Below are 12,006 nucleotides of genomic sequence, written 5' to 3' on the forward strand. Positions count from 1 at the left end.
TTATGTATTTTGCCCTCAGGAATCTGAAATCACAAGTTAAATTAGTCTATCTATCAAATTAATCGAGTTATCGCCAATTTTTCACTTTTTGGAGCATAAATTTGGAGATATCTCGAAGGGAAAAAATCGTAGCTCAATTTGGACAACGGATTCGTGTTCCTGAGGTCAAAATACATAAGAAAAGTGCCATACGATCAATTTTAAAAAATAAAAATTTTTGGTCAAAATTTGAGATTTTTCCAAGGGGTACCCCTTACGATTTTTTCAAATTTTGGCCAAAAATTTTTATTTTTTAAAATTGATCGTATGGCACTTTTCTTATGTATTTTGACCTCAGAAACACGAATTCGTTGTCCAAATTGAGCTACGATTTTTTCCCTTCGAGATATCCTCCAATTTATGCCAAAAAGTGCCTAAAAATGGGGATAACTCGGTCATTTTTGCAGATAGATCAATTTTACTTCCAGATTCGGATTCCTGAGATCAAAATACACAAAGATAGACTAAAAAATCAATTTTTTATTTTTGAACCGAAAAAGCGAAAAATTGGCGATAACTCGGTCAATTTTAGAGATAGATCAATTTTTCTTCGTAATTTAGATTCCTGAGGTCAAAATACGTAAGAAAAGTGCCATACGGTCGATTTTCAATATACTTCATTTTTAGCCCAAAAATCTAAAAAATCTACAGGTACCCCTTGGAGTTTTTTCGATTTTGGGTTAAAAAATCGAAATTTTTTTTCATGGGTTTTATACATATAGTATTCCTATGTATTTTGATCTCAGGAATTCGAATCCGCAATCCAAATTGATTTCTCTATCAAATTGATCGAGTTATCGCCAATTTTTCACTTTTCGGAGATGAAAAATTGAGATATCTCGATGAGTAAAAGTAGTGGCTCAATTTACTTAACGGAATTACGGGACAAAAATTTAAACGATGAATAAAACGAAATATAGCGCGCGCGTGCAATGCTTGTATGATAAAATTCGCTATGATCTTTTTATTGGTGTTATCCATACTGATCTATGATTCATTAATCACATGTTTGCATTTGAACTTGCAGTCTGCAGATTACTTGACCCTTAGAAAGGAAAAACTTTTAATCTTTCGTTATCGTTGCAATAATAATTCAAAGCTCTTTGCGCGAATTCTCTACATTACTTGGAGTTAGGATCGATCGCAAAGTGGGGGCGGAAAATAAACGCCGTTGCAAAAATAGGTTGTTTTTAAACAGCATCACGAATGTTGAATGTTTCTATATGTATATCCAAAGTATCTGCGCAGCTGCTCGGAAAAACTAAGAGAAAAATCTGGAAATTCGTATGGATTTTCTTCTCTTCTCACTCTTACGTCAAAGAACTTGGTTTTTTTTTTTTTTTTTTCAAAACCGGCCAATTTCTTGTTCCTTCAATAAGCCGCGCCCCTATCCGTGGGTAAAGGCGCATTCGATTTTGAAAAGGGAAAATGAGAGGAAGAAAACCATTTCTTTTTTCATCAAACTAGGTGTGATCAAAAGCATAAAATAAATTCATGAGCATACACGTATAAGAGTGTGAATAATAGCAACAGAAGAAAGTAGAAATTTTTCTTTTTAAAAGAGGAATTATTACTTTTTTTTCTTTTGATTATGAACTGCCCAAATATAGTTGTACAAGTACGTACGATGCGTACATTTATATAAAACGTGTGCATATATTTATCGGCGTTACGATGGAATGTCGTGTACTGCAGAAATGCTACGTTATAATAATTATTGTTCAATTCGCGAGGTAGCAGCTAATTAGCGTGTCTAATAACTGGTTTCCACGTGGCCTAGCGCAATAAACGAAGACAATAGAAGTCGCTTTTGAGTCGCGTTACACTCCACGTAACTATTGTTATAGCTGTATGTGCGTAAACTTTTTCGTGTAAGAACCTGCGTTTCAAATTCGTTCGATCCAAAATTGACGAAAAACTTAATGATCTTGACAGAATCCCTAGGACGAGGTTTGGTAGAACTTTTATAGAAAGAATTTCGTGCGCCAGATTTGGATCGCGCCCAGCCAAACGCGATGATATTATAATATAATTAGTAATCGGCACGCGCAATTTTTTTTTTGTTCTTCTCTACCTCGCTGACGATGCAGCAGCAGGTATACGTATAGGTAGATTATAGCCAATAACGAATTCATGTCACGCTTTGTTCGTTCCCTAAGTTCAAACAGAACGACTCGTAAATATTAAGTTACGCGTTACACCTTACTACTGGGTTTAGCTAGACCACTTTTTCCCCATTTTCCCTGGAAATCATGAATTTTATGCATGTGATGTACAGATGGGATGCATCTGAATTATTTACACCGGTAGAAAGGAAATAGAAAACAACAAACGACTTCTGAATTGAGATGCCAAGATCGTTAGATATGAAAAAATAATTAATTACATCGATCGCGTAGCGTGTACCGTTCATTGTTCTAGTATTTAATTCACCTTTTCAAACCTTTGTGAGTCATACCTCGATCACGTGGAAATACGAATAACTTTATTGTAAACGTTTGCTGGTTTTTTATTTTCAATTCATACCGATAAGTGGTAGTAGATATTCATAGCACCAGGTGCAACGTTACCTAGTTCCTCTATCGGATTTAGATTTGAGGCATTTTGGTAGGTCAATGTTTTTGACCGCATGCCCTTCTGTCTCATCTTCGTTACAAAATTTAATGAAAAACTCCGTTCAAATTCTCTGAATTTTCCAATGAAATAAGCGAAGCAAGTTTATTTCAAGGAAAGTTTCTTCAACAGTCGCTTTTTTAAAAAAATAAAAGCAGAAAATTCGAAGCCAACATTTCAGTCGCTTTTTGCATAAAAACAAAGGCAGATGATCTTTGAGATTTTCTGCATCAAATAATTTATTTCGGTTTGAACGCAATACTGTATCAACATCTGTTAATAGATCAGCAATTGGCATTAACAGAGACTCAAAGATCAACTCCTTTATTTATGCCGATTGGGTTGAAGAAAGTCAAACTTCGCTGCGACTCTTGATCCAAATATATCTTTCTACTATGTTGAACGTTACCTGAAACAAATAACGTACCGCATTGGCTCTTGATCTGTGTATTTACGCCCTATGTAATGAGGAAGTAAATGCTCAAGATGCCATCAGGGTTCAACGTCACATGACATTTCTACTCTCATTTTTCAACGCTATTTTCATTCTAGAATGTACCGAGTGGTGCACATGTCAATTTTAATTTTGGAAAGCTCAGCTAATCATTCATTGTTCCGTTCTTTGTTACAGATTATGAGAGAATAACACCACCGCGCTTTTCATTAACCACTAGACAAGAGAAAGAATTGGAGTGGTTAGATAATGGATCATCAAACAGGACGAAAGCAAATAGCCTCGCCTGAAATTGCGCTAGCTAACGAGGTTTTTGATCAATTCTGCAATGCCTCTACTCTCAAGTCAATTCTTGGTCACTTTCGTCATTTATGCGACCTACTCAAGCTCAAGCCCAACAACATCAATCAATTTTATCCAAAGTTGAAATCAAAGTTAAGATCTTGGAAGGCGCAGGCTTTGTGGAAAAAATTTGATCAACGTGCCAACCACAAATGTTACAACAGGGGCAAAGCATGTCCAAATACAAGGGTAAGTCTGTGGAAAGACACGTGGATAACATCGTTTTTCAATGTCCGTATTTTTGCCAACAGGTTTTGATCATCGGTGGCGGTCCTTGCGGCCTGAGAACAGCGATAGAGGCGCAATTGTTAGGAGCGAAGGTTGTGGTTGTTGAAAAACGAGATCGTGTAACTAGGAATAATGTGCTCCATCTCTGGCCCTTCGTTATTCAAGATCTTCGCGGTCTAGGTGCGAAGAAATTTTTTGGAAAATTTTGCGCCGGAGCTATAGATCACATTAGTATTAGACAGCTGCAGTGTATTCTGCTCAAAGTTGCCTTGGTACTCGGAGTTGAATTCCATGAAAATGTCAGCTTCGAAGCTTTGGTACCACCCCCTGAAAACCAGGAGGACGGTAGTAAGTATAAATGAATTGTGTAAAATATTTTTATTGATGTCATGATCTAGTTTTCCGGTGATTGAAAATTTCTTTCCATCGCGACCGTGTGTTCACAGAAATTGGTTGGAGAGCGCAAATTACACCGGTAGAGCATCCCGTTTCTCAATATGAGTTTGATGTGCTCATTGGTGCCGATGGTAAACGAAATACTTTAGAAGGTTTCAAGCGAAAGGAATTTAGAGGAAAATTAGCCATTGCGATTACCGCTAATTTCATAAATAAGAAGACTGAAGCAGAAGCTCGAGTAGAGGAGATTAGTGGTGTTGCTTTTATTTTCAATCAAAAATTCTTTAAGGAATTGTATCAAGTAACGGGTATTGATTTGGAAAATATTGTCTACTACAAAGATGACACCCATTACTTCGTCATGACTGCCAAAAAACATAGCCTTATTGATAAGGGTGTTATTCTTCAGGTAAATTGTGAAAATTTAAACAATCTGTTAATGCCATCTCGTCTCTTTCATTACTTGCTATGAATCAGCCTTGGTATTTCACTTTTTTAGGATCATGCTGACACAGCTAAGCTTCTAGCGATGGAAAACGTTAACCGAGAAGCATTGATGCAGTACGCGAGCGAGGCTGCAGAGTTTTCCACGGAGTATCAGATGACTAACATGGAATTTGCAGTCAATCATTACGGGCAGCCGGATGTCGCGATGTTTGATTTTACGTCAATGTATGCTGCGGAAAATGCTAGCAGAGTTTTAGAGCAAAAAGGACATCGTTTGTTGACGATTTTGGTTGGAGACAGTTTATTAGAAGTGAGTCTTTCTGCTGAAATGTAATGTGGGAGAACCTGTGATGAAGAATTTACTCTAAATTAATGTTTAGGTACTGTCATTAACAGCTGTTCTTTATTTCCAGCCATTTTGGCCAACAGGATCTGGGTGCGCTCGAGGATTTCTCAGCTCTTTAGACGCCTGTTGGGCTATCAAAGGATGGAGCACCTTGACTCCTCTGGAAGTTTTAGCTGAACGAGAATCAATTTATAGACTCCTTGGGCAAACGACACCTGAGAACCTTAATCGAGACTATGCTGCTTACACGTTAGACCCACACACCAGGTTTGTTCATCTTATTTTTTTATTACTGTTGTTGTTTTATTTTTTCTAAGCCTTCATTATTCCAGCAAAGAATTTTTTCAATTTTTGTAGATACCCAAATCTGAACACCCGTTTAGTTACACCCATTCAAGTTCGAGGCCTTTTGGATACTGATGATCCTGATAATATTGAGCAACCTTCTATGCAGCCTGCCGTAGACATCCCTAAAAAGCGGCGCCGCAGGGGTAAACGAGATAGAATTCACTTTTCTACATGGATATTCTTGCACGTTAGATATTTGTTGAATTTCTATTCCACGGTAGACAGATATTTTAATTGATTAACTTCGAAAGCCTGACAAGGCTTGAGTTTTATAGTGTTATGAGTAAATTTGTCGGTCCTTTTTTGTTGATTTTATTTCCATCAAGATATGATACAGACATGAAATTAGTGTCAAATTCCCGTAACAATGTGGCTAAAATGTGACCCTATGCTTCTAACAAGTCCATTACAGAGTGAAATTTGTTCTAATATCTATTCAAATGATGCTCTGATGGCAATAGATATCAAATTTCTAACTTAGATATTGGAACAGACTCTCAGGTCCACCCAGACGTTCTTCTGCATTGGTTGCGAAAACAAGTGGCTCTCTATGATACGGTCCATATAGCTGATATGGGAAATTCATTCAAAGATGGTCTAGCTATCTGCGCTATCATTCACAGATACAGGCCGGATCTTATTGATTTTCACTCTCTGAAACCAGAAGACATTGAAAAAAATAATCAACTTGCATTCGACACACTGGAAAAGGAGTTAGGTATCACACCGGTAGGTCATCTTCACGTTTATTTCATTAATTGATCGATGACCACAATTTTCTTTTCGTGCTCACTAAAATCGGCGTTCTCTATGCAGGTATTTACTGGCGATGAAATGACATCTTGCGATGTGCCTGATAAACTGGCTATGTTCTCATATCTTACTCAGATATACGAAACGTTCAGAGGTGAAATTCCACACATTAAACATCCCAAACTGGTGAGTTAATCCGCTATATATTCTGTCTCTTAGTGCCATAAAACGGAATCACACCGGCCTACCTAAAAACATATCTAAATACTCCATTATTACTGACTGCAATTCTTCGTCCCATAACGCTCTATTCAAACATTTGGAATAACAGTCCCACAATTCAAGCATGAACTCGTTTTTGATGCCGTCCTTGTCTGTGGTGAACGGAGCTCTAATGAAGAGTTACAATCGATATCAGCTTAGCAATCATTCTCCAGACACATGCTGCTGTGATAGTTCATCTTCAACCCAAGATTTCACACACGTCCCTCAAACCATATCAAAGTTTGCAAAAACAATATCTTTTCAAAGTTTGATTAAAGTAGTGGACTAAAACAATAACAGATTAAATTGGAACAGAACAACGAAGTTACTTGAGAGCCTTGCACGGTTGGCCACTGTTCAGAACTTGCTGGAAAACAGTAGAAGGGTATCAACATTGAAAAACATGTTTGAACAAAATACCAAATGCAATTGTTACAAAAGGCATCGTCGATACAAGGATAACGAAGAAAGTCTTTATCAAACGATAATAGTAATTTGGCCTCTTATTATTTTTATGTATTTTTTTGGCACATATTTATCGCTCTTACTGGTACTCACTTCTTTTAAATCTCCACAGTTGTCACTATTTCCTTTCTGAATGCCAATTACTTTCTTTTGTTTGTTTTTTTTGTTATGGTTTTTTTATTTATCTTAAATTTCGATTTCACAGTTAATCTATTTCGGTTTTCTTTACCACAGGAACTTGAAAACGAAGATCGCCCAGCATTCACGAAACAGTTGAGCCAATTGACTCCCGAACAAAAAGCACAATTACTGGGTCGGATTACTAAACAAGATTCCACTGTTCGCGCTAGACACTCTCGTTCTAGGCATGGAACGGAACATGCTCAGCCAGCAGGGGATAAAAAAGTTGATTCAATGAGCCGGCGATCCAGAAAACGGCGTAGTACAGACAAAATGGGCGCTACAGTGGTGAGATTACTTTGAATATTTGATTATCATTAAATCAGTGGATCAATGTCGCAGCGATATCATTGACAAATAGTCAGTCAAACAACTGAATCTTTGGATTCAGTAGTTAATAATATTGGCCATGAATGAGACAAAATATCTCCTGCGTGCCACAACCAAATAGTTTGTTCCTATTTGGGGAAACGAATCACTTGAAATTTCGTACCTTGAAGTGAGTAATTCCTTATTCCACTGTTTCCCTCTGCTCTGTAGTCTCGGCAACGGAAATCTGCAGGTATCCTGTGTCACGGAACGTTAATATCGCTGGTTTTTATGTTTGTTGGACTCGTCCTTACAGCTATCAGGAAAGAAATAATCACACTTTCATACAGTGTCCAATAAGATTCTCTCGGAATATTAATACTAAAACAGCTACATTTTTGTAACTTGATTATTTTAAATATATTTGTGGCAACCTGAATTGACGTTTAATTTTTTGAAGATGTCTCGTAAATCATAATTTCATCGCTTTTTTAAATGACAAATCATTGAAACACAGTCGATTTCAAACGTTTCCAAGGAACTTCATTCCAAACAGCGAAGAAACCTTTGATTTAGGAAGTCAATATCTTTATTGATAAATATCAGGGTTTTAACTTCAATTAAATATTTATTTTTCGACCGTGAAGGAAGAAAGGCAGAAGAGACTGGAAGATATAGAAAAAAATCGAACTGAGCGAATGATGAAGCGTCAGTTTTTACGAAAAATGGCTACCCAGCAATTCTACAAAAGTATGCAGATGCTGCAGGCGAATGCAAAACGAGACAAAGACGAACCTTTTGAAGATTACTCAATATTTCTCTATCGACAAACTGCCCCCGATTTTAAAGATCGGGTGAAAGAATTAGAACAGAAAATACTCTATCCAGTAAGCGGATGATAGCGTGTGCAAAAAAAAAAAAAAAAATAACGTTGATGTTGTCGATGTTGAGTTTTAATATAGCCGCTTGATAACTGACTTTGATTTCTTTTCGTTGCAATTGATCATATGTTTGCGTTCATCGAAATTTAAAAATGGTTGATTTTACTACAATAATGGCGATTGATATTTCTTTATTTTGTTGTACGTTGAAATTAACACTACAATACTTAATACACTACTTCAGAGCCTGTTATGTATTGTATATATTGTTGAATTTTTCTACCTAACAACTTCAATCAACTTGTGCTGACAAAATGATGATTGGTCAAGTTATGTCGCGCATTACGGGTACCATTAAATCGGATTTTACATTATTTCTAGGATAGGGATCCAAGGGGTACTAGTAGCCAGCAAAGAGGCGGTGCTGATGAGGAATTTTCCGGCAGAATAAAAAATATCGAAGATAAATTAAGAGGTACAGCACCTACTGAAAAAAAGCCTAGAGATCTTCTACGTGCTATCGGTAAGCAGGTTTTTATGTAACGGAGAAATTTCCGATTGCCTCTGTTTTAACTTTTGTTTATTTTAGGTAAGATAGAGAGAAGCGATTGGAACGTTAAAGAAATAGAAAAGAAGATTGAAGAAAACAAAATGGGGCGCGGAGCTCGTCAACAGAAAGTAGAAAGAGTGCCTAAATGGAGTCGAGAGCAGGTTTGTTTGGAGAATGATTATTTCAGGTTTTCAAATCTTACACGTGATATATTAAATATCCTAACAATGTTGAATATAATTTATTATTATATTTTATGTTATTTCCTTTATCTAGTTTTTAGCTCGTCAGATAAAGATGGAGAAGAAGGGGCGAGATCCAAATGATTCAGATAGCAAGTATGCTGATATTGACAATACCCTCAAATGTATTGACAAGAAGATTAAGGAGGGTAACGTTCTTGGTCATAATAAAGTCTCTGCTATGGCGGAACAATTTTCGAATAAGAACCAAGAAGCTGAATCAAAAGTCCAGAGATCGGTAAATAAACAAATATCGTCAATTAGCTAGCAGAAATTAGACTAGAAGTCAGCAAAAAGCTCATTCTAGTTCTCGATAGATGAAATAACATTCTAATATCACTCATTTAACCATGGAGAAAGGTAAAAAAAAAATTCACAAGTCAGCTCAACTATATGTGATAATTTAAAGTATCCACAATGACTTGTAAATCCAATCTCTTAGTTTTACCATTTTTTTTACTCCTCGTACTTGGTATTTTTCATATGATGCCGTGTTGAGTCATTTATGTGGCCCCCAACATTAATTGTATTTGTCTGTCAATAACCAGGAACAAATTGTGCCGTGCTGGCTTTGCCCCCCTATACTGATATTTCAAATTGTACTTGATGAATTATTTTACAACAAATCAAATGTTTTTTTACAGAATTCTAAGGCAGCACTCGTTTTGCCTGCGAAGGGGGGCTCGGAGATGTGTCATTTTTGTAACAAGCGGGTTTATTTAATGGAAAGGCTTAGCGCTGAGGGCAAATTTTTTCATCGAGGTTGTTTCCGTTGCGAATATTGCTCTACCTCTCTCAGAATTGGTATGTTCCCATCATGCTTCACGCTTCTTGGTGAACCACTGATAAAATTTGACAAATCACTAATCCAAACCGAATTCTGAATTCTGATTCAGGAAGCCACATGTTTGACAGAGATAAAAATGGAGGGCGGTTCTACTGTACACAGCACTTTGGATTATCAGGCACTCTTAAAGCCAGGACGGAGAAGAAGAAGATATCTCTTATCAACAAAGAGAACATGCCTAATCTGACAGCAGCTTTAAAGACTCCAGAAAAAGTATGTATATTCGATAAGCGATTAGATGAGAGATTGAATATTCGTTTTATTTCAGCCCAAAACACCTTTGGAGGGAGTTGTAGGACTGGACTTGTTGGACCGAGGCCAAACGCCAGAGAGAATTGAATTTGAAAATTTGGCTGGATTGTCAGATGCAGAGGAAGCTCGTAGTCAAATGGATGAAGATGAATGGACGGATCGCAATTTCGGTGCATCCACTGCAGAAATGGGATCCAGTGATGAGATATTTGGCATGAGGTAATGCTGCATGTTTATTCCATAGTATAGTGAAAGATGAGGTCTTAATCTTTGACAATCGTTCGTTTTCCAAATTTTAGTGATTCCGACGATGACAATGAGGTTTTCGAAGAGGCGTTAGACCAACCGCTCACTACGGAAGGAACCTTAGAACTTGCGAAAAATTGGACTCTGCGCTACTCCCATCCACATGCCTCTGGACATCACTCAGACTCTGGAAGCAACGAGTATGAAGACTCAAGTGATGAATATACAACAGAAGGTAAATTACAGTGGTCAAAATTTATTTCGTAGTTTTTTGCTCTGTTTCGAACATAAATTTTCCTCTTTTGTCTGTTACTCAGAGGATGAAAGTGGTACGGCAACCGAAGATGAAGATGAGGTTCGTGCACGGGAATTGAGAAAGCAAGAAGTTTGGCTGGAAGTACCACCAGGAGGTTCAGACACTGATACCGGTTCAGATACAGAGGTGAAGCGACTTAAGCTCTCTCAAATTTTGTTAGATAACTTACCTGAAGAACCATCTTGTTCAAATGATGATACATATGTCGATGCTAGTCTCAATTTAGGTGTAGATTCTACAACGACTTTCGGTGATAGTCAAACCCGATTCTCAGGTATGACTGAAGATTCGAAAAACGTTAATCTAATTGTAAGTGAAGACGTGTTAAATACAAATGTGAGTGTGCCAGTTTTAGAAAACCCTATTATTCGTGAGGATAATGATGAAATTAGTCTGGATCCATGTGACGAAGTTTTAGCCCCAGTAAAGTTTACGAATTCCAATATTAGTCCACCTATGACTGGACAATTCATGAACCATGCAGAAGAAACTGAACTTCAAAGCAACGTACACTCAAATGAGATAATCAATAAAGTAGATCTGACTATAGATACGAAGCAATCAATTACGGATGGAGCTGGTGATGGAGTTGATCACATGGCAGAACTGAGTCAGAATCATGAAATATGTAACAATGAAATATCGGTAACGATACCAACCAGTGAATCAGACAAGCTACTTTCAAAGTCTGGACAGATGATTGAGTCAAATGATTTTATGATAGCATTACGATCGGATGTCAAAGTCGAGAATATTGAAGATGATCAAGCATTAATCATAACTGACGAACGAATCTTACCAGATGCCGTTTCAGATACAGAAGTGTCAAAAACAAAGGATTCTGAACAAGAAATTGAAATTAAAAAAGAGTTGAATGCTCTGAACGAAAATTTGCCAGATTTGATAACTTCTTCACCGAAATTAGATCGGCAAATAATCTCGCATCATTCGATTTCTGATCAAGCTTTTGAGACTGAGTATTCTGAACAATCATACCTCAATGACTCAAAAATACCGCAGCAAGAATTCGCGCAGACCACTATTCCGGAAATATTGGAAATCGCTGAAATATCTGGTGATCATCAAGAAAAAATCAAGAATCTTGATCCGCCCAATCTAATTGAGAAAAAAGACGGATTACTGAAAATCTCGTTAGACATTGAGAGGCCAATCGTTACAATAACTGCTCCGACACCAACGATAGAAAATCCACAAAATCAAATGGATTATCCAGAGATGTCGAAACTGACTATCCCAGATGATGATATTATCAAAATCGATAACACTCCAATCGAGACAGCCGTAAAACCGAACATTAAAAAGCCTAACAAGCAGAACGAGGAGGGAATCGGCTTGAGAACATTATCAAAAGAATACGCACAGCAAAAAATGAACAAGTATTTTGAGTCCACGAAGAAAAATGCGGTGAAAAACGTTCCCTCAAAAAGTGATGGCTCTCAAGATGAGGTCCAGTTGCCCGATGTTAGA

The 12,006-nt window shown here is 37.1% G+C and overlaps 1 protein-coding gene across 7 annotated transcripts in view; it reads left to right on the forward strand.

Moving 5' to 3' along the window:
* The window catches only part of LOC105685750 (F-actin-monooxygenase Mical), a 34,631-nt gene that overhangs the window by 12,032 nt on the left and 10,593 nt on the right, over positions 1-12,006 (forward strand). For 4 of the 7 annotated variants that reach the window (XR_007276818.1, XR_007276820.1, XM_048649514.1 and 1 more), the window contains exons 2-19: positions 3,284-3,637; positions 3,700-4,024; positions 4,123-4,481; positions 4,572-4,829; positions 4,933-5,132; positions 5,223-5,356; positions 5,695-5,942; positions 6,030-6,152; positions 6,930-7,163; positions 7,832-8,071; positions 8,447-8,588; positions 8,655-8,776; positions 8,892-9,095; positions 9,502-9,661; positions 9,754-9,917; positions 9,973-10,175; positions 10,256-10,437; positions 10,520-10,644. Coding sequence is in view for 2 of the 7 variants with exons in the window: in XM_048649514.1 (XP_048505471.1) it covers positions 3,356-3,637; positions 3,700-4,024; positions 4,123-4,481; positions 4,572-4,829; positions 4,933-5,132; positions 5,223-5,356; positions 5,695-5,942; positions 6,030-6,152; positions 6,930-7,163; positions 7,832-8,071; positions 8,447-8,588; positions 8,655-8,776; positions 8,892-9,095; positions 9,502-9,661; positions 9,754-9,917; positions 9,973-10,175; positions 10,256-10,437; positions 10,520-10,644 (3,705 nt within the window). In the remaining 5 variants the exon portion in view is untranslated. The other 3 variants (XR_007276819.1, XR_007276821.1, XR_007276822.1) reach the window with 3 other exon arrangements.

Source organism: Athalia rosae, chromosome 2 (assembly GCF_917208135.1).
Source record: "Athalia rosae chromosome 2, iyAthRosa1.1, whole genome shotgun sequence".
Lineage (NCBI taxonomy): Eukaryota > Metazoa > Arthropoda > Insecta > Hymenoptera > Athaliidae > Athalia > Athalia rosae.